The following is an 18,799-nucleotide window of genomic DNA, read 5'->3' as shown; positions in this document are numbered from 1 at the left end:
GCCACCCTGGCAGGAGGCCCCTCTGACTGCGCTAGGGGTGTCCCCAGCCCTGCCCAGAAGATTGGAGGATCAGACTTCTAGACCAGGCTTCTCCCTTAGCTGGAAGAGAGCTCAGAATGTCAGATTAGGAACCGGAAGGCTTCCTTGGCAGGCTGGTGGATAGCTGGCCTCAGGCCAGAGGAAACTATTGGGATAATTAGAAATCCTGGCACTTCCGTTTAGAATAAGGTGGGAGAGATGTGACTTAGCAGCAGTTCATGAGGAAAAGACTTGGGGCTCCTCACTGCCTGTGGGCTGGGATGAGTCAGCAGTGTGGAGTGGCTGCCACGGACGGAGGTGGGAAAGCCAGCTGTGTTCATGGAAACCCACGAAAACCCACAGAAACCCGGGGACCACGGTTGGGGCTCTGGGGATCCTGTGGGGTTTTTCTTGTCCTGACCACAGCTGAGGGGTTTGAACCCCCTTTCAAATGGCTTTCTAGAAACCAGAGTAGTCCAACGTGGTTGAAGGAGTTTGGGGTATTTAACCTGGTATAGAGAAGCTTCTAGATGTGGCTGTTTCCTAATAGCTGCAGGGCTGTGACTGGGGCAGAGGGAATAGACTATTATCCTCCACAGCTCATATCCCTTCCTGCCCTGAATTGTCTATTTATTTGTTTTTATTGCCTGTCTTTCCCTGAAACCGAGGCACCATGAGACCCAAGACTGTCTTAGCGCTCTGTAGCCAGTGCCTGGTGCATGATGGGTGTTCCTCTTTTGAAGGAACAAAGGAAGTAGGGATTTCTCCATCTCCAGAGGCCTTGAAAGACAGGGTTGTTGAAGAGAAGAGGTTGTGCCTGGGGTGAGTTGTTGGACTTAGTGGCCTCAAAGGACCAAACTCTACTGACTCCCGGGTTCTCACACACATAAGAGAATGTCAGTGCTTATACATGCCATAGATGCCGGAACATGTGCGCACACACTGCGACCCGGGGGGGCCTCGTGCCGGAATCCTCAGAGGGGCCTGGGCTCCATTCCTACCCCGCCTTGAACCCATTAGGCCTTGCACTGAGCAGCAGTCAATGGGGCATGGTGACGACCGCCCCCTTCAGCACAGCCAGACCTCCACACCACCTGGGCTGTGCGCTCACCCTCCCCTGGATGGTGGGCCCCCTTGGTCCCTGCAGGTGCCCCGGGAAGGGGCCCAGAGACTGCTGCTTCTCCCGTGTCTCTGGTCAGCGTCTCTGAGAGCTGGGGTCTCTCTGGCCGAAGGAAACCCAATCTTGGCAGCAGAGGGCTGAGCAAGAGGGAAGTGGAAGGAAGGGGACATTTCAGCAAGTTTGATTTGCTCTGTTTCATAAAGTTTTCTTGGCTTTCAACGGTTTATCCATATCACAGTCTAATCTCTGCCAACAGGAACCAGGCTTTAGTTCCCTCTGCTCTGGGGCCGTTATCGAGGGGCTTCGGGCCTGGCAGGTAGGCTGCCATCCCCTTTGCCTCCCCCCCGCCCACCCCGGAGCCCCATCATCTCCCTTCTTTGTTCCTCAGTCCACCCTCCTGGCCCCAGCTTCCCTTCTGGCCCAGCTCCCTCACCTCAGCCCCTCTGCCCAACCCCCATCCCAGGCCTTCTCTGGCCCAGGCCCCTCTGACCATCTTCCCTTCTCACCCCTCTGGCCCAACCCCATCTTCCTAGTCCCTTCTGCCCAGCACTTCCTGCCTGGCGACCTCGCCACAATGCTCCTTCCAACTCAGACCCTCTTGCTTTGGAGGCCTTGAGGCATCCAGGCTGTGCTCCCAGGATGAGCTGGCAGGCCCCTGGTCAGAGCCATCTCCTTGTATTTTATTCCCACACTCACTCTACCACCACATCCCTGTGGAAATAGGATTCTTGTCCGGACTTAAGCTTTCCAGAGATTTTTCCACCAAGACCAATCCTGAGGCCCTGGGAACACTGGAAATTTTGTGGGCGAGGGAGGGATTGGGGAGAGCCATAGTGGTAAGTTAGAAATCCGGGAAGAACCACAGTTGATTCTCCAGGAGGCTGAAGGGGGATGTCTTCAAGCCTGGGGATTTCCAAATCCAAATTAAAGGTTTTCTTGGTTCTGTGGTTCATGTCTGGGTCACAGTTTGGGAGGAACCAAGTTTAAGAGCAGTCAAATTTGGAGGTTCACACCCTAATAGAACAGGTTCACACCCTAATAGAAAATTCTGACTCCCCTCCTCTTACCCCAGTCTTCCTCCTGGCCCAGCTTCCCTGAATTCCTCTCCTCTCTGGCCCAAGCAAAACTTCCCAGCTCATCCAACCACCATGGCAGGCCCAGGAATGCTGAGGGACCACACAGTGGGATAGGAACCACATCATCCAAGACAGTCGGGCAGCGAGAGGAACAAGTGAGTGCAATGCCCTCCTGGTTTCTACACCCTCCCAAAGGAGGCAGTTCCCAAAAGGAGACCTTCAGAAGGGCCTAGGGGAGACGGGACAGACAGACTTGTAGCATCGACACATGAAGAGCCCCAAGCGCTGCTCATGGAAGAACCCGGCCATGGCAGTGCGGGCGCTGAGGGGAAAGGATGAGGTGACAAGGCTGTTAGGGGAAGACTTCTGGGGGTTGAGGGGGAGAATGGGTGGAGGGAAAGTCGTGAGCTGAATTTTGAAGCGACAGACAATAAGAGATTTTGTGAGAAGAATGGGTGTCCAGGGAGGTGGGAGGTGGAGTCCAGACGTCCAGGCTTCAGCACTGTGGAAAGGGTCCCGCAGTCTTGGCCTTCCATCCGGCACGTACCAGCTGCTGACCTTGGGCTGGACACTTAAACCCTCAGTTAATGAACCTGGCGTTTCAAGCCCCTACTAGCTTCAGATTTCCCAAATAGGGGAGGGTAGGTACTGATCTTCCTGGGTTGAGACTCGAGAGCAAAATGCGAGGCATGTGATGGGTTCTCAGTCCCGGTGGTCTCCCTTGCCCGGCTCGGTGAGCGTGCCACAGCGCCCTCTGCTGGCTGCTCAGGCCCAGGCGGTCTGTCTCCCACGCAGGTCCCTTTGGTTGACCTTTTCCTTTTCCTTCTGCAGGCTGGTTGTTTGGTTGGTTGGTTGGTTGATTTTCCTTCTTGTTGAGGTGAGAGTCACGTAACAAAAAATTAACCATTTTAAAGTGAAGTGTATTTAATATACCCACAATGTTGTGCAACCATCACCTCTATCGAGTTCCAAAACATTTTCACCACCTCAAAAGGAAATCTTGGACCTTTCAGGCTGTTGCACCCCATCCCTCACCCCCTTCAGTCCCCGGTTATCACCAATCTGTGTTCTATTTCTATGAATTTACCTGTTCTGGATAGTTCATATATGAATGAAATATCATATATGACCTTTTGTGTCTGGTTTCTTTCACCTGGCACAATGTTTTCAAGACTCATCCATTTTATGGCTGAATAATATTTTCCATTATACGGATATCCACAGCTATGTTCATCTATTCATTTGTTGATAGACATCTGAGTTTCTTCCTTTGGGTCTTGTGAATAGTGCTACTGTGAACATGTGTATGTGTATGTGTTTGAGTACCTATTTTCAGCTCTTGGGGGGTATACCTAGGAGTGGAATTGCTGAGTCATAGGGTAAGTCTATGTTTAACTCGGAGGAACTTTCAAACTGTTTTCCACAGTGACTGAAACATATTACATTCCCACCAGCAATGTATGAGGGTTCCCATTTTGCTGCATCTTTGCCAACACTTGTTATTTTCCTTTTTTTTTTTTTTTTTTAATTATAGCATCCTGGTGGATGTGAGCTGGTATCTCATTGTGGTTTTGCTTTGTAGTTTCCCTAATCACTAATGATGTTGAGCATCTTTTCATGTGCTCTTGTCAGCCATTTGTATATCTTCTTTGGAGAAATGTCTACTTAAGTCCTTTGCCCATTTAAAAAATTGGGCTGTTTGTCTTGGGAAAATTTCTTTCTTTCTTTTTTTTTATAATTTTTTTCCCTTATTTTTTTGCCTGCGTCGGGTCTTAGTTGCAGCACACGGGATCTTCCTTCGTTGAGGCATGCGGGATCTTCGTTGCGGCGCTCGGGCTTCTCCCTAGTTGTGGTGCATGGGTTAGTTGCCCCGCAGCATGTGGGATCTTAGTTCCCGACCAGGGATTGAACCCTCATCTCCTGCATTGGAAGGTGGATTCTTTACCACTGGACTACCAGGGAAGTCCCGGGAAATTTTCTTTTCTTTCTTTTTTTTTTTTTTTAATTTTTTGCCCACACCACGCTGCTTGCAGGATCTTAGTTCCCCGACCGGGTGTCAAACACGTGCCTCCTTGCAGTGGAAGCATGGAGTCCTAACTACTAGACCGCCAGGGAATTCCCTTGTCTTGGGAAAATTTCTTAACCCCTCTGAGCTCATTTCTTCATTGTCAAATGGCGATGCTATATTGCCTAAGTGTACTTGCAAAGGTGTCATACAGTAATCTACATAAAGGCGCCCAGGGTTGGAAATGATAAACATTAGCTGACTCTGAATTAGGCTGTGGTCAAGGTGACCAACCATCTCGGTTTTCCCAGGATGGTCCTGATTTTGGCATTGAACCCCTCAGTCTCAGGTACATCGGGACAGTTGGTCATCTTACTCTGGTCCCAATATGGAAGATAGTGTGTATCTTTGCCATGTCATCACTCTAAACCTCAGTTTCCTCATCTGTAAGGTGGGACTGAGAATGCCTCATAGAGTTGTTATAAAAATCGGTTGAACTAATCAGTTGAAAAGTTAACCAGAAAGGTCTCGGAAAAAAAGGGTAGTGCTTTTTCCCCCAGATCTTAGCTGGAAGTACAAAAATGGGATCCCAGCAACAAAAGAGGATTTCCTGGCCTTGAAACTTCAGGGGCTACCCTTCATATCCTCACGACTCCTCAACGTATGGTGGGAGCTTGTTAGAAATGCAGGTCAGGCCCCTCAGACCTGCAGTATCAGAATCTAATTCCCAGGTGATTTGTATGCACATTAAAGATTGAGAAGTTCTGCTTTATAGCCAAGGCTTTGAAGCAGGGGCAATAATCCGGGACATGGAAAGTGTATCAACAAATTTATCACAGTAGTATTTAAAAATAGAAAAATAGAGCATAAAAGCTGGAAACTACCTAAGTGCCCAAGAGTAAGGAAGAAGTTAATAAAATTGTGGGTTTTCTTCTGAGTAGATGGCCATGACGCCTTTACAGATGATGGTTAAAGGACCATGTTCAACATCAAAAACTGCTTCAGATATCATGAAATATGACAGAAGCCGTCCACACGACTGGATAGTCGGCAGGATTATAACCGCGTGAAATTACATTCATAGGAAAAAGACTAGAAGGAAATACGGCAGAACAGGACGAGGTGAGAGATGGGGTGGCCTGTTTTTGTCTTTCCTTATTTCCTAATTCTTTGTGGTTATATGATATACATTGATGCTATCAAAATCTCTGGTTGACTGATATCCTCCAAAAGCCCACATGTAGAATCAGTGTCAGGATAAGATGCTTCTTTCCTTTCCATGAAGCGTGAGGGGTATTAAAAAATGCTTTGTCTAGAGAGCCAGCTCACACGCTCTTTCCAAGCCTGGTGCAAATCCCCACTTCCAGGACCTCCTCAGGTCAGCCTCACCCACCCTGGCACCTCTTTACCCCAGGCCCTCAGCACCATGCAAATACCCCTTTGTCTAGGCTGGGTCCCTCCCTTCCCGGGTTAGTCCAGGGGACCTGTTTTCCGCACTTCTGTGATGACAAGTGTTCCAGGTGGTTCATTTCAGCCTGAGGCGTAAATACCTCCAGAGGGTAGATGGAGGTCATCATGTGGATGAATGAGGTAAGGGAACTAAAGGAGCCCTCCCTGAGCGCTGGCCTCACTCTGTGGCCTTATATTTCATCCACCCAACTACCCCAGGAGGCAGGTGTTTCTAATACTATCTGGGAACAGAGAGGTGAAGTGCTTGCCCAAGGTTGCACAGCTAGTGAGTGGCAGAGCCAGGACAAGAACCCAGGTCTTTCTGTCCTTGGAGTCTTCAGAAACATAAATGAGTGATGCGTTGGTCCAGACAGAGGGTGCTTCTTAACCAGCGCTCTTCAAGCTTTACTGTGCAAAATAATCCCCTACGAAGCTTGTTCAGATGCGAATTTTGATCCAGCAGGTTTCGGGTTGGGCCCTGGACTCTGCATTTCTGCTGAGCTCCCAGGTGATGCTGATGCTGCTGGTCTCTGGGCCAGACTCTGAGTAGCAGGGATCTAGGAAACATTCCTACTGGCCTTGTAACGCCTCCTAGAACGGTGGAGGCGGGGAGTAGGATGCCCGTTCCCCCAGCATTCCCCTCAGCATGTCCTGGGTAGGATTCAGCTTCCTGGCGTGCCATTCTAACCGGCACGGCTGGCCAGACCTCTCCAATAGGCCCTGCAGGATGCCCTTGGTTGCTCGCCCCGGCATTTCCACTTGCCAGTTGGCTGGCAGGTGATGGGCTGACGGTGACAGCTTAGCCAGAGTTCCTGTCCAGAAACGTCTTGAGCCCAGCCAAGGTAAATGCTGCCCTGCTGTCAGAAATGGAGTGCCTGGCAGGCTCTGGGCATGAATAATTTGAGGCAGAAGAGACGTTGTAACAGCAGGTGCTGAAGAGGGGGCTGGGGTTGGTTTTGAGGAGGCAGCCTCCACAATCAAGACCTTTCCTGGAAAGGTCCAACAGAATCATGCTAATAGCTCCCACGTTTCAAACACCTACTGCGGACCAGGCACTGGGCTAAGAGCTTTACGTTGCTATGTTTTGTCTAATCCTTTCAAGAGCTCTGCAAGAAAGGTTACTGATGAGGGAACTGATGCTCAGAGAGGAGAGGGATGTTTTGCACCAACTATTATGTAGTGGAGCTAGTTTTTGAACCTGGGTCTGCTAACTCCACAGCCCCTGCCCTTGATCCTAAAGCAGTGGTTTTCAAGTTGCACTCCACGGAACCCTAAGGGTTCCCAGAGGTGCTTCATGGGCTGCTGTAGGATGGAGGGTGGGGGGGAAGGAAGTAGCACAGTAGGCTGGGCTCCAGGCCCTTCTCTTTCCTTCCCCCCGAGTGGCCTTACTTTGATGTGATTTATGTATCGCGCCTCCATGGAAGTTTAATTGGAAGAAAGGATTTCATGGTCAAAAATGTTTGAAAGCCACATCATGCCGCCTACCAAAATGAATGTGGTTTATCGACTGGGGTTTCTTGCAGGCATTTCAAGGAAACATAGTTCCCTTTGGCGGACTTGCCAAATGGTCTGGCTCGCGCTAAGCTCCCTGACCCTCTGTAATGTCAGGTCACCCCATCTCAGCTTCTAGCCTCCAGTCCACAGTGCCTGGAGGGCTGCCCTCTGGGTTATCAGGACTGCCCCACAGACAGCAGGTCAGATGCGGTGACATCTGTGAATTGGGTGAATTCCTCAGGCAAGTTCACTGCTGGGCGCGGCCTCGAAATTCTTTTCAAGAGACATATCTGTATGGAATATGTGAAGAAGGCTTCGGATTGACTGGGCTTAGGAGACAGTTTCAGCTGTTGTAAAAAATGGCCAACTGACAAGGTACTTAGACGTGAAGGAGGTTTATTCCTCTCTCACATGTAATAGTGTGAGCATAAGTAAGCAGGAGTTGATGTAGTGTCTCTATGGTGTTAGGGAGCCAGCTCCCCTCTACAACATGTGCCTCGCATGTTGTGGTCCAAAATGGCTGTTTCTGCTCCCACCATCACATCTGCGTCCCAAACAATGAGAACTGGGCAAGGTGAGAGTCCCCCAGTTCCTACTGAGGACAGTCATTCTGCTCATCTTCCACTGGCCAGGCATAGTCATGTCTCCTAGCTGTAAGGAGGGCTGGGAAATGTAGTCTAGCTCGGTGCCCACGTGCCTAACCAAAGCTGGAAGATTCTGCTACTAAAGGAAGAAGGGGAGAGTGGTTATTGGGAGACAGTTATCAGTCTCTGCTGTGTGTGGACTTCGCCTTCAAAACTGCGGGTGCCGGTGGCAGCATGATCAGGGACCTGCAGTGGCAGATGGGAAGCACCCCCAAGGTTGTTGACTTCCAAGCCACCGCCAAGTCAAGAAGCCAGTGGTGATTGACTTTGTAGAAGAGAAAACATGGTGGTTAGTGTGTTGCCAGGAAAAAATTCTCCCAGAAATTTGGTTTCTCATTTCTCTCTTTCCATGCAGATTCTCACTGTCTGTGCTGGTATCCCTGGAGGTACTTCCCCTGATCACCCCGTGAGAAAGACTCATTAGGGCTCTTTTGGGTCCAAGGAGCCATTCCAGCCGTCTCAGGGGACAGGTTTATAGAGACGGTGCAGAGACCTGTCACGGGATCGAAGGGCTGGAGATGAAGGACAGCCTGACCTCAGGGACCTGGAAAGCTGTCAGGAACCAGGGCTGCTTTCTCTGTCTTTCGACACCCTCCTCAATTCTGTCTCTTTATTACTCACCCAGCATTTATTTATTTATTTATTATAAATTTATTTATTTATTTTTGGCTGCGTTGGGTCTTTTTAAAAATGATTTATTAATTTATTTATTTTTGGCTGCATTGGGTCTTCGTCGCTGTGCGTGGGCTTTCTCTAGTTGCAGCAAGCGGAGGTGGGGCTGCTCTTCGATGGGGTGCATGGGCTTCTCGTTGCGGTGGCTTCTCTTGTTGTGGAGCACAGGCTCTAGGCAGGCAGGCTTCAGTAGTTGTGGCTTGTGGGCTCTAGAGTGCAGGCTCAGTAGATGTAGCGCATGGGCTTAGTTGCTCCGTGGTATGTGGGATCTTCCCGGACCAGGGCTCGAACCCGTGTCCCCTGTATTTGCAGGCAGATTTTTTTTTTTTTTTTTTTTTTTGGCAGGCAGATTTTTAACCACTGTGCCACCAGGGAAGACCCCAGCATATATTTATTGAAGCTGGATGTGAGGGCTGGCTTCCTTCTCGTTTCTGTGGCCCAGCAGTCACACTCAGGACAAGGTCCTGATGACACCAGAGGCCCCGTGTTCCACACTTGCTGCCCTGCTGGACTCTCAGTCACATGATCGAGTACTCTTCCTCCGAGTTTGAGGAGGTGGAGCCAGGGTTTCCTTCCATGGCCTGAGAGCATCTCCCGTGTTAGCTTCGCTTCCTCGGAGAAATGAAGCTAACACTTCCTCCTCCTTCCTCCTCCTTCCCTCCCTCCCTCCTCCCTTCCTTCCTCCTTTGACAGAGAACTGTTTTTCTTTCCCCTTCCCTGCATCCCAAACTCCTCCTACTCTGCCCCACTTGGGACAGGAATACAGCCCAACTGACATGCTTCAAGCCTCAAGTGCAGCAATTCAGGTCTTCTGACTGGAAGGGCCTCCTAAGGTGATGATACGGGCATTTCAGGAAAAGAAGACGGGGAGTTGGAGGTGCATTCCTTTGGGCAGGATGTCCCAGCTATGGGAATGATTTCCACGGACTTGAATTCCCAGAGGAGGCAGCTGCTTCCTTCACATGTGGCTTTTGTGTCACCTGCCATCAGTGCTGGGGGAGGATGCTGTCCTTATTGGCGTCACACAGCACATTCTCAGCACAGTCTCCGGCACCAACAGCTGTGGGGTCCTGGTGATTGCACTCATTCAACAAGCAGGTCCCTAATACCTACCATGTGCCAGGTGCCAGCCCTGTGCTGGGAAGGTGCTAGGGGTGAGGAGGGGATTGGGACACGGTCCCTGAACTCTGTGCTCCAGAAAGGATCCACTCTGGTTCTTCTGATGTGAGACGTTTTAACTAATCACTAATAAGCAGCCCAAGTCGCCTTCCAGTGGGGCGGTCACTTAAAGACCCGAGAAACAGTGGACAGAGGAAAAGCCACTGCCTTTGAGTGAGACTGGCCTGGTTTCAGAGAGTTATGTGGGCCTCGGTTTCCCCACTTATAAAATGGGACTCATGGTAGCACTCATCTCCCAGGGTTGTCACGCACAACTGTCGCAGATCTGCAAAGGCCAACTTCCCTTCTCTTTCCTCCCATTTTCCCAAGCACCTCACTGCCCTCCCCAACCCCTGAGGGCTTCGTTCTTCGCCCTGCCCAGGAGTGACCCCAGCTCCAAGTTGTCCCCTCCTCTCTAAGCTGCAGTTTGGCCTCACCCATCACCATGGAGTCTCCCTAGGCCGGGGCTTGGAATAGATACCGCTCCCGGCTTCACTGTCCTGGGGATAAGCAGTCACCCCGTGCCAGGAGAGGTGGTCTGTTGGGGCCTGTTGGGGACCTGCCTGGCGCTGCCCCCTGAGGCAGTCCTTCCCCTGGCAGGCCAGCTGCACCTGGCACTTTTGAGGCCAGAAGCAGAGCCTCAGCCTCACCCACCTGGCCTGAGCAGGGGACCCATAGGTACGGAGGCCTGTGCTCACCCGGGGATCTGCTGACACATTGGAGAGAGTGTGTGCCTGGGAGTTGGAGGCAGCAACTCGATTAGTTTCTGACTCTCCTAGAGTCAGCACGGTTGAAGAATTTTTGTCAGTTAACAGGTGCTGTTGGAGGGCTCCTTGGGAACTCAAAGAATGAGACAGGTCTGTCCCAGGATCCCCCAACAGCACACAGCCTGGCTCCGCAGCAGAGCGGCACTGGCTGGGGCTGTGGACCGTTTGTCCTTCATGGACCAAGGACTCAGAGCAATGGGCTAAACGTCCCCAGCCACCCCACCCTTTGCCTCTTAGATGAGGCAGCAAGAGACGTGTTAACGTCTGTTTGGGTTTCACAGCTGCAGAGCGTGGCTTCTGTGCAGGGACCCTCATTTCCGGTGCTTGGAGGTTTGGTGGACGCTCTGACCAGGCGAGTCCCAGGAATCAGGTGATGGAAACAGGACCCCTTTCCAAGCCTCCAAGCAGCAGTTTTAAACATTGGCCTCCTCTCAGGTTCCTAGGTGGGAGCTGTATTGACTCCCACTGTACCTGACAGTACCTGTTCCCCATGAGCTGCTGTCCTGCTTTGTTTGGTAATACCATCCCATCCTGGTCGCTAGAATGCATGGTGGTAGCAATAAAACAAAGGATGAGAAGGCTTTCAACGAACTGTGCTTTGAATGGTCCTGCTCTGAAACTATGAATGGTCATTCATTTATTATCATTTAAACACCATAGGAAAAAGCTGACCTTACCCGTGGGGAAGTTATGGTCTTACAGGAAAGGCAAGTGTGGAGAAAACAAATCTAAAAGTCAAGTCAAGGGAATTCCCCGGCGGTCCAGTGGTTAGGACTCTGCGCTTTCACTGCCGAGGGCCTGGGTTCAATCCCTGGTTGGGGAATTAAGATCCTACACGCTGCACAGCACAGCCAAAAAAAAAAAAAAAAAAGTCAAGTCAGTCATCACAAGTGTACAACACATTGAGAGGGAGAAGGCTGAGGTACAACGAGAGTGTAACGGGGGCGTCAGGAAGGACTACTGAGCTGAGGTCTGAAGGACAGAGAAGAGTCAGCTTCTGAACTGCATGAGAAAGAGGTTTGGAGATACAGGAAGTACCAAGGTCCTGAGACAGACAAGCACTTGGTGATTTCGGGAATTGAGAGAAGCCCAACAGGGCTGGGGTATGGAGAGCAAGGGGGAAGGTAGAGGTGGTGGGTTGGGGCCAGACTGCTATGCATCAGGAAGAATTCATGTTTGCGTATAACAGAGTGCTGAATCCGAGGACTTAACGAGCATCCCTCCAGGGACCTAGGTTCTGTCTAACTCTCCAATCCACTAGCGTTAGGATGTGGCTCTTGTCCTTATGCTCACAAGATGGCTGTTGAAGCTGCAGTCATCACATCTGCATTCCAGGCAGGAATAAGGAGAAGGGCAAGGGCAAGAGGGACAAGCAGTCAAATTTGCTTGCTACAAAATCAATGTGCTATTAATAAAAAAGAGGGGTAATGAATATTGGGTAAGCAGTGTCTAGAGTTGGCCCCACAGAGCCTTGTAGGTCATGGTGAGGAGCGTGGCCTTCAATCTGAGTACAGCTGGGAAGCCGCAGAATGTTCTAAACATGGTGGTGACGTGAAAGGGGAAACATTCAGCGTTGCCCCACTTGAGGCAGAGCAACACACACCTGTGTATTAGCCTCCTAGGGCTGCCATGACAAAATATCACAAACTTGGCGGCTTAAGACAATAGAAATTTATTGTCTCACAGTTTTGGAGGCCAGAAGTCTGAATTGAGGTGTCAGCAAGGCCACACTCACTCTGAAGGCTAGGGAAGAATCCTTCCTTGACTATCCCTAGTTTCTGGTGGTCCCTGGTCATCCTTGGCATTTCATGGTTTGTAAACTGCATCACTCCAATCGCTGCCTCTATTGTCACATGGCCTTCTTCCCTGTGTCCCCTCTGTGTCTCTAAATCTCCCTCTCCTTTCTTTTACTAGAACACCTGTAGTCGGGCCCACCCTCATCCAGTATGACCTCATCTTAATTACATTTGCAAAGACTCTCTTTCCATATAAGGTCACATTCAAGGTACGGGGGTTAGGACTTGAACAAAGCTTTTTGCAGGACACAGTTAAACCTTCTGCGAGTTCAAAAGGACTAGAGTGCCACCTAGACGCTACTTTGCTCTGTTGGTCACTCACGTCCCCCTCCCCGACAGGTCATAATAAGACAGCCTAGGAATTAGAGAGGCAGGTTTACTTCCAAAATTTTGACTGTGCCAGGCACCGGTCCCTCTTTCTTCTCCTATAAAAGGGCAAAAGGAAGGTTCTGGACTCCCAGAACAGGCCTCGCCTCACCTTGGCAAACACTACTCAGGCATGGGTGCAGAGGTGATCTTGCCTGTCCCTGTGTGTCAGGGGCTCAGAGTTGGGGGTTGGGGGTGGCGGCGGCAGTGGGAGTAGACATTTAAAGGATGGGCTGAATAGCATCTAAACTTGGTTTCCTTTCTTCAGGCAAAAGTTTAGGCTGACGGATGCCCTTTAATAAACCACTCCTTGGTTGGAGCTAGTGGAGAGAAGAGTTGAGCTGTAGCCATGCAGCTGAACCTAAACTGGCTTCGGCGCTGGAGTCCTGCAGACTGTCAGATGCACAGTGTTGGTCAGGGCCCCCTGTTGTTTTTGCTTTGAGGTGGATTAAAAACTGCTCACCATGTGACTCCCAGGAAGCAGGCTGTGGGCCCTCAGACTCTTCTCTTGGGCACCTTTGTTCACGTGTCTTTGCATGAGTTTGTGTGCAAGGGGCTTTTTTTCTTGGCCAGTGATTTTTTTTTTTTTTAATTGAAGTAAAGTTGATTTACAATGTTGTGTTAATTTCTGCTGTGCAGCAAAGTGATTCAGTTATACATACATGTACATTCTTTTTTGTATTCTTTTCCATTACGGTTTATCTCAGGATATTGAATAGAGTTTCCTGTGCTATACAGTAGGACCTTGTTGTGTATCCATTCTATATATAATAGTTTGTATCTGCTAATCCCAAACTCCCACATCCCTCCCACACCTCCCCTCACCCTTGGCAACCACAAGTCTGTTCTCTATGTCTGTGAGTCTGTTTCTGTTTTGTAGACAGGTTCATTTGTGTCATATTTTAGATTCCATATATTAGTGATATCATGTGGTATTTGTCTTTCTCTTTTTTAAAAATATATTTACTTATTTTTGGCTGTGTTGGGTCTTCCCTGCTGTGTACTGGCTTTCTCTAGTTGTGACGAGCGGGGGCTACTCTTCGTCGCGGTGCGCGGGCTTCTCATTGCAGTGGCTTCCCTTGTTGCAGAGCACGGACTCTAGGCGCACGGGCTTCAGTAGTTGTGGCGCGCGGGCTTTGTTGCTCTGCGTCATGTGGGATCTTCCCGGACCAGGGCTCGAACCCGTGTCCCCTGCATTGGCAGGCAGATTTTTAACCACTGCGCCACCCGGGAAGCCCTGTCTTTCTCTTTCTGACTTACTTCACTTGGCATGATAATCTCTAGTTGCATCCATGTTGCTACAAATGACATTATTTCATGCTTTTTTATGGCTGAGTAGTATTCCATTGTATATACGTACCACATCTTTATCCATTCATCGGTAGATGGACATTTAGGTTGTTTCCATGTCTTGGCTGTTGTAAATAGTGCTGCTATGAACATAGGGGTGCGTGTATCTTTTTGAAGTACAGTTTCGTCTGGATATATGCCCAGGAATGGGATTGCTGGATCATATGGTAATTCTGTTTTTAGTTTTCTGAGGGACCTCCATACTGTTTTCAATAGTGGTGGCAGGTAATTTTTTTGGTTGTTTTTTTTTTTTTTGGTCAAGGTGGGGACCCCAGCAGAGATGGATGGAGATAGGAGAGATGGAGACCCAGGGAGAAAAGACGTGGCATCTGGTCTCTTGTGGGGCAGGGGAGAAGCAGAAGGTGAAGGGGCCGCTTTCCTGAGGGAAGCTGTGAGCTCAGGGCATAAGCACAGTTGCCCCGGTGCCCACGGGCAAACTGGGGGGCAGCGGTTCCTCCTCTGGGCATCTTCTGGGACCCCAGGGTAAGTGACTGTGACAGCAATGGGAGGCAGCATCCTTGGCATGGGCACCCCAGAGGTGGTGGCATCAGGGTGACCCCCTCAGGTGGCTTCATGAGTAATTTCAGAAAGCCAGCAAGCATGGGCCCATGTGACTCTCACAGACTGCACCCATGAGTCAGCCCTGGAGGACTCCTGTGGACGGTGGAGGTCCTCACTGGGCAAGTTGGGGGAGGAGATCAATAAGAAGGTGATGTTTAAGCTGTGCATTGAAGAAGTAGGAATCTGCCATGGGGAGAAAGCAAGGTCATTCTAGGCAGGAGGACCAGCGTGTGCAAAGGCATGAGTGACCACTGGTGGCCTCAGACTGTCGGGGGGTCAGTCTGGTGCGTGGGTGCACAAGGAGGCACAGGCGAAGGAGAGGGAGAGAGAAGTGAAGCTAGAGAGGAGGTGGGGCTGGCTCACGGTGAGGCCTCGTATGTGAGGCTGCAGTTTGGATTTTGTCTCGAGGGCAGTGGGAGCCCCCGACGGCTTGTGAGCAGAGGGCTGTGGCCTCGTATGTGTTTTAGGTTTGTTTAGATTTGTTTGATGTCCGTGCTAAGGATGGGTGGAGGGGCCGGCAGTCTAGAGGCTGGAGGGGAGGCACTAGGCAGTGGCGGTGGGAAATCTACCCCCAGCCCCATGTTTCTCCTGCTCGTCTTCCCCCAGCCCTGCCCCGACCGCAGGTCCCCAGAGTGTGTCACTCGTCAGAAGAGCAGAGTCTGTCTCCGGGCGGGTGGAGAGAGCAGGCATCCCTCGGCCCTGCTCGTGCTGGGCCCAGGGCAAGGGCTGGCTGGGCAGCTGGCAGCTTGGCAGGGAGAACATGGTCGGCTCTGCTGTGTCTGCGGCCACTGCAGCCTGACAGCCTGATTAATGACCCGCCAGGGCTCCGCACGAGTCAGCAGCTCCACTTCTGTGGCAGCGGCCGAGTGGACCTGCCCACTCTGCCTCTTCTCCTCCTACGGCTGGTGGCTGGTACTCCCGGATGGGCTGAAATGCTTTGACATTGCCTCCTCCCTGGGCTCTTCCATACCTTCTGCTGACCATGTCCAGCCTCCTTTAAATCCTGCCCCTAAATGCTCCTGTACAGGAGGAGGCTTTGCAGAGTTAACCCTCAGCCCTCTGGGTTCTGGCTTGTTCTTTTATTTTGTCCCCATCAGGCACATAGTAAAGCTTAAAAATATGTCTTGAAGGCATCATTGCCGCTTCCCTCCCGTCTCTCAAGCCTTTAGTGACTAACATGGGCCCTGTCTTATCTCTCTGCTGGAGGGTCTGTGTCTGTGTATTCTGTTTGTATAAGTCCCACCTGCTCCATCAGACTAGCAACGCCCCAAGATCAACATCTTTAGACTGGTGGCTTCTGAATCCAGTTTTTTCTTCTCCCCTAAACTGGGTGCTCCCCAGGGAAGGGGGCTATGTCTCCCCCTCAGTCTGGGAGCTCCCTGAAGACAAGGGCTCTGTTTGGGGCTGCCTTGCCTGTTGCTCCCTCACCTCCCAAGTTGAGCTGTGCCTTGGGTGTGTTCTGTGGGGGACTCAGGGGCTGTAGGAAAAGCCTCCTGGCCTGTCTTGGGGATGGCAGGGTGGAGCATGGCTACAGCAGGTATGGATTTAGCTGGGGCCAGAGCTGTTGGGGGCATGGCTAGGGAGCAGGTACTGAGCTCTCTGGAGCCAAAGGGCTCCCAGGCCTGAACCAGCTCTGGGCCACGGTCTGCCCCCCTGGGAGGGCCATGAATTCTTGTATCCAGACTCTGTAGTTCTTGGCATCCTGATTCCTCATGCCTCCTGTGGGCTCTGTCTTGGATAACGACAGGAGGACAACCACAGCTACTATGTGTCCCGTCTCTATGGTCCCAGCGAGCCCCGCAGCCGGGAGTTGTGGGTGGACGTGGCCAAGGCCAACCAGAGCCAAGTGAAAGTTCACCGAATCCTCTCCAACACCCACCGGCAGGCTTCGGTGAGTGCCCCAGTCCCTGGCAACGCTGCCCTGGGCTGGGAGGCTGGGGGCCAGCCCGCCACACCTGGTCAGTGGGCATGGCTTGTGGCCTGAGGTCTGTGGTCTGGGAAGTGCTTTCCAGGGGACCCTGGGGGGCTTTGCCAGAGTTGGAGCGCCCTCCTGTGGTACTGCCCTGGACATGCCTGTGCCCACCCCCCAACCAGTCCCATCCAGATAAGCATGGGGCAGTGTGGATGCCCAGCCCTCTGGCCTGCAGGTTAGCCCATGCTGATTCTCTCCCATCCCCTGCAGAGAGTGGTCTTGTCCTTTGATTTCCCTTTCTACGGGCATCCTCTGCGGCAGATCACCATAGCAACCGGAGGTAAGGCCTTGTCTGTGGGACTGGGAGAGGGTGTGGAGATTTCAGCCAGAACTTGGGACCTATCTGGGAAGATTCCCTGGAGACCGGATTTTACAGATGGACTGGGGAGGGTCCCACATGTGGCTCTCTTGGGACCCCACTCTCAGGAGAGAGGTCATCAGTGTTTCAGCCCAGCTTCCTCACATCAACTGACTTGCTTGTGTGTGTGTGTGTATGTCTGTGTGTGTGTGTTTTTCTCTCCCTCTGGGTCTGTGCAGGCCACTGTGGGCAGTCCCTTGGCCCCTGTGCTTCTGAGTCTGTAAATGAGAGAGAGGAGACTGCACTGAGAGCCTGCTTCCTGGGACCAGGCTTCCAGTTGATATGAGGAGCCTGTCTTTGATTCCTGTGCACTTTCCAAGGGACAGAGAGAGGTGGGAGGGGCAGAGAGAACCTTCTGGTCTGGGGCCCTTTAGCTCCATACATGCCAGACCCGTGCCCACTATGTGAGGCTGGTGGACGGAGGTCCAAGACTCACTTCCAGCCCCGTCTACACTGCTCTTTCCTGCACGAGGAAGCAACCCCTCTGGGCCATCTCTGATGATTTGTCTACACTTCTTCCCACCCCAGGCTTCATCTTCATGGGTGATGTGGTCCATCGGATGCTCACGGCTACTCAGTACGTGGCTCCTCTGATGGCCAACTTCAACCCTGGCCGCTCCGACAACTCCACAGTTGCTTACTTTGACAATGGTGAGATCAGAGCTCAGAGTTTAAGTCACCCAGCTCCAGGGCTCCCTTGGTCCAGCCCGTTTAGAGGAGCCCAAGTCCCAGAGAGGGCAAGGGACTTGCCCACAGTCACACAGCAAGACAGCCACCCTAACTTTCTGTGTTCATTTTCCTCACCTGTAAGATGGGGACAAAAATGCCTGCTACCTGATGAGATAATGAACTGAAAGCGCTTGGCTCTTAGTAGAGGTGAAATAAATATCAGAGACCTTTACTGTTTCTTATTCTCACCAGGTTGTCCCTTGAACACCTACCTTCCACCCCGGGAGAACAGTTGTTTCTCCTATTTCTCCTCCTTTTCATCCCAAAGGGTCAGGATAGGCAAGAAGGAAAGGGCGTGCTTGGGGTTGGAGATGGTCAATCACAGTACCTGGTTGGGGGTGGGGAAGCTGAAGAAGGGTTTTCTGGTTCCTCTTCAGCTTGGAAGTCAGGCTGTCTGTGGGCTGCCCAGCTCCTGCCTCCTGCCCCATCATCCCTAAGGAAGCCAAGCTGTGGCCCATCCACATTGGCCACCGTTTCCGCAGGGCCCTGCTCCCCTCACTGTCTCCCTGTCCAGCCAGGTCTCTGCTCTCCTCACCAGGGACAGTCTTTGTTGTTCAGTGGGACCACGTCTACCTCCAGGACCGGGAGGACAGGGGCAGCTTCACCTTCCAGGCAGCTCTGCACCAAGATGGCCGCATTGTATTCGGCTACAAAGAGGTGAGTGGGCCCAGCTGCAGAGACGGCCTTTCTTTCATTCAGCAGTTATCTGTCGAGATCCTCCAATGTGCCAGACATAGGGCGTGGTGCCGGGGATGCGGCAGTTAATAAGATGGCTGACGGCCCTACCTTTGTGGAGCTGAGAGTCTGGCTGGAGGGATAGATTGTGGGGACAAGTATAGAATTGCCACTGTGACAAGTGCTCCTAAATGGAAATGCCAGGAAAGCCTTTCACGGGGCTCTTTACCTGAACAGGGGTCAGGGAAGGCTCTCCCGAGGAAAAGAATTGAAATCTGCAGAATGTGTAGGAGCTAAGGAAGCAAAGAAATGAAGTGTGCTCCAGGAGCGAGAAAACACATGCTCTGTGGCAGGACAGAGCATGGCCGGTAGAAACCTCTGCAGGAAGGCAGCCTGGCCGGAGGGGAGAGAGTGAGGGCAAGAAGGGGGGCGCAGGGGGACAACCGGATTTGCCTTTGAAAAGGACGCTCTGGTTTCAGAGTGGAGAGCAGAGGGCTGGGGCTCAGAGGGGATGCTGGGAGATGATATGGGAGACAGGTGATGCCAGCCTAGGGTAGGGAGGGGGCGATGGAGAGAACTGGATAGATTT

General features: G+C 51.6%; 1 protein-coding gene across 1 annotated transcript in view; it reads left to right on the top strand.

Moving 5' to 3' along the window:
* The window catches only part of PLXDC1 (plexin domain containing 1), a gene marked incomplete at its 5' end in the record, with an annotated part of 61,289 nt that overhangs the window by 13,562 nt on the left and 28,928 nt on the right, over positions 1-18,799 (top strand). The window contains 4 exons of the mRNA XM_079905542.1: positions 16,224-16,367; positions 16,659-16,728; positions 17,335-17,457; positions 18,074-18,192. Coding sequence (XP_079761668.1) covers positions 16,224-16,367; positions 16,659-16,728; positions 17,335-17,457; positions 18,074-18,192 — 456 coding nt within the window. The remainder of the gene's footprint in view (positions 1-16,223; positions 16,368-16,658; positions 16,729-17,334; positions 17,458-18,073; positions 18,193-18,799) is intronic.

This window comes from Stenella coeruleoalba (assembly GCF_951394435.1).
Source record: "Stenella coeruleoalba genome assembly, chromosome: 19".
Taxonomy (NCBI): domain Eukaryota; kingdom Metazoa; phylum Chordata; class Mammalia; order Artiodactyla; family Delphinidae; genus Stenella; species Stenella coeruleoalba.
Note: the sequence above shows the minus strand (reverse complement) of the source record. Positions and strands in the feature narration are given on the sequence as shown.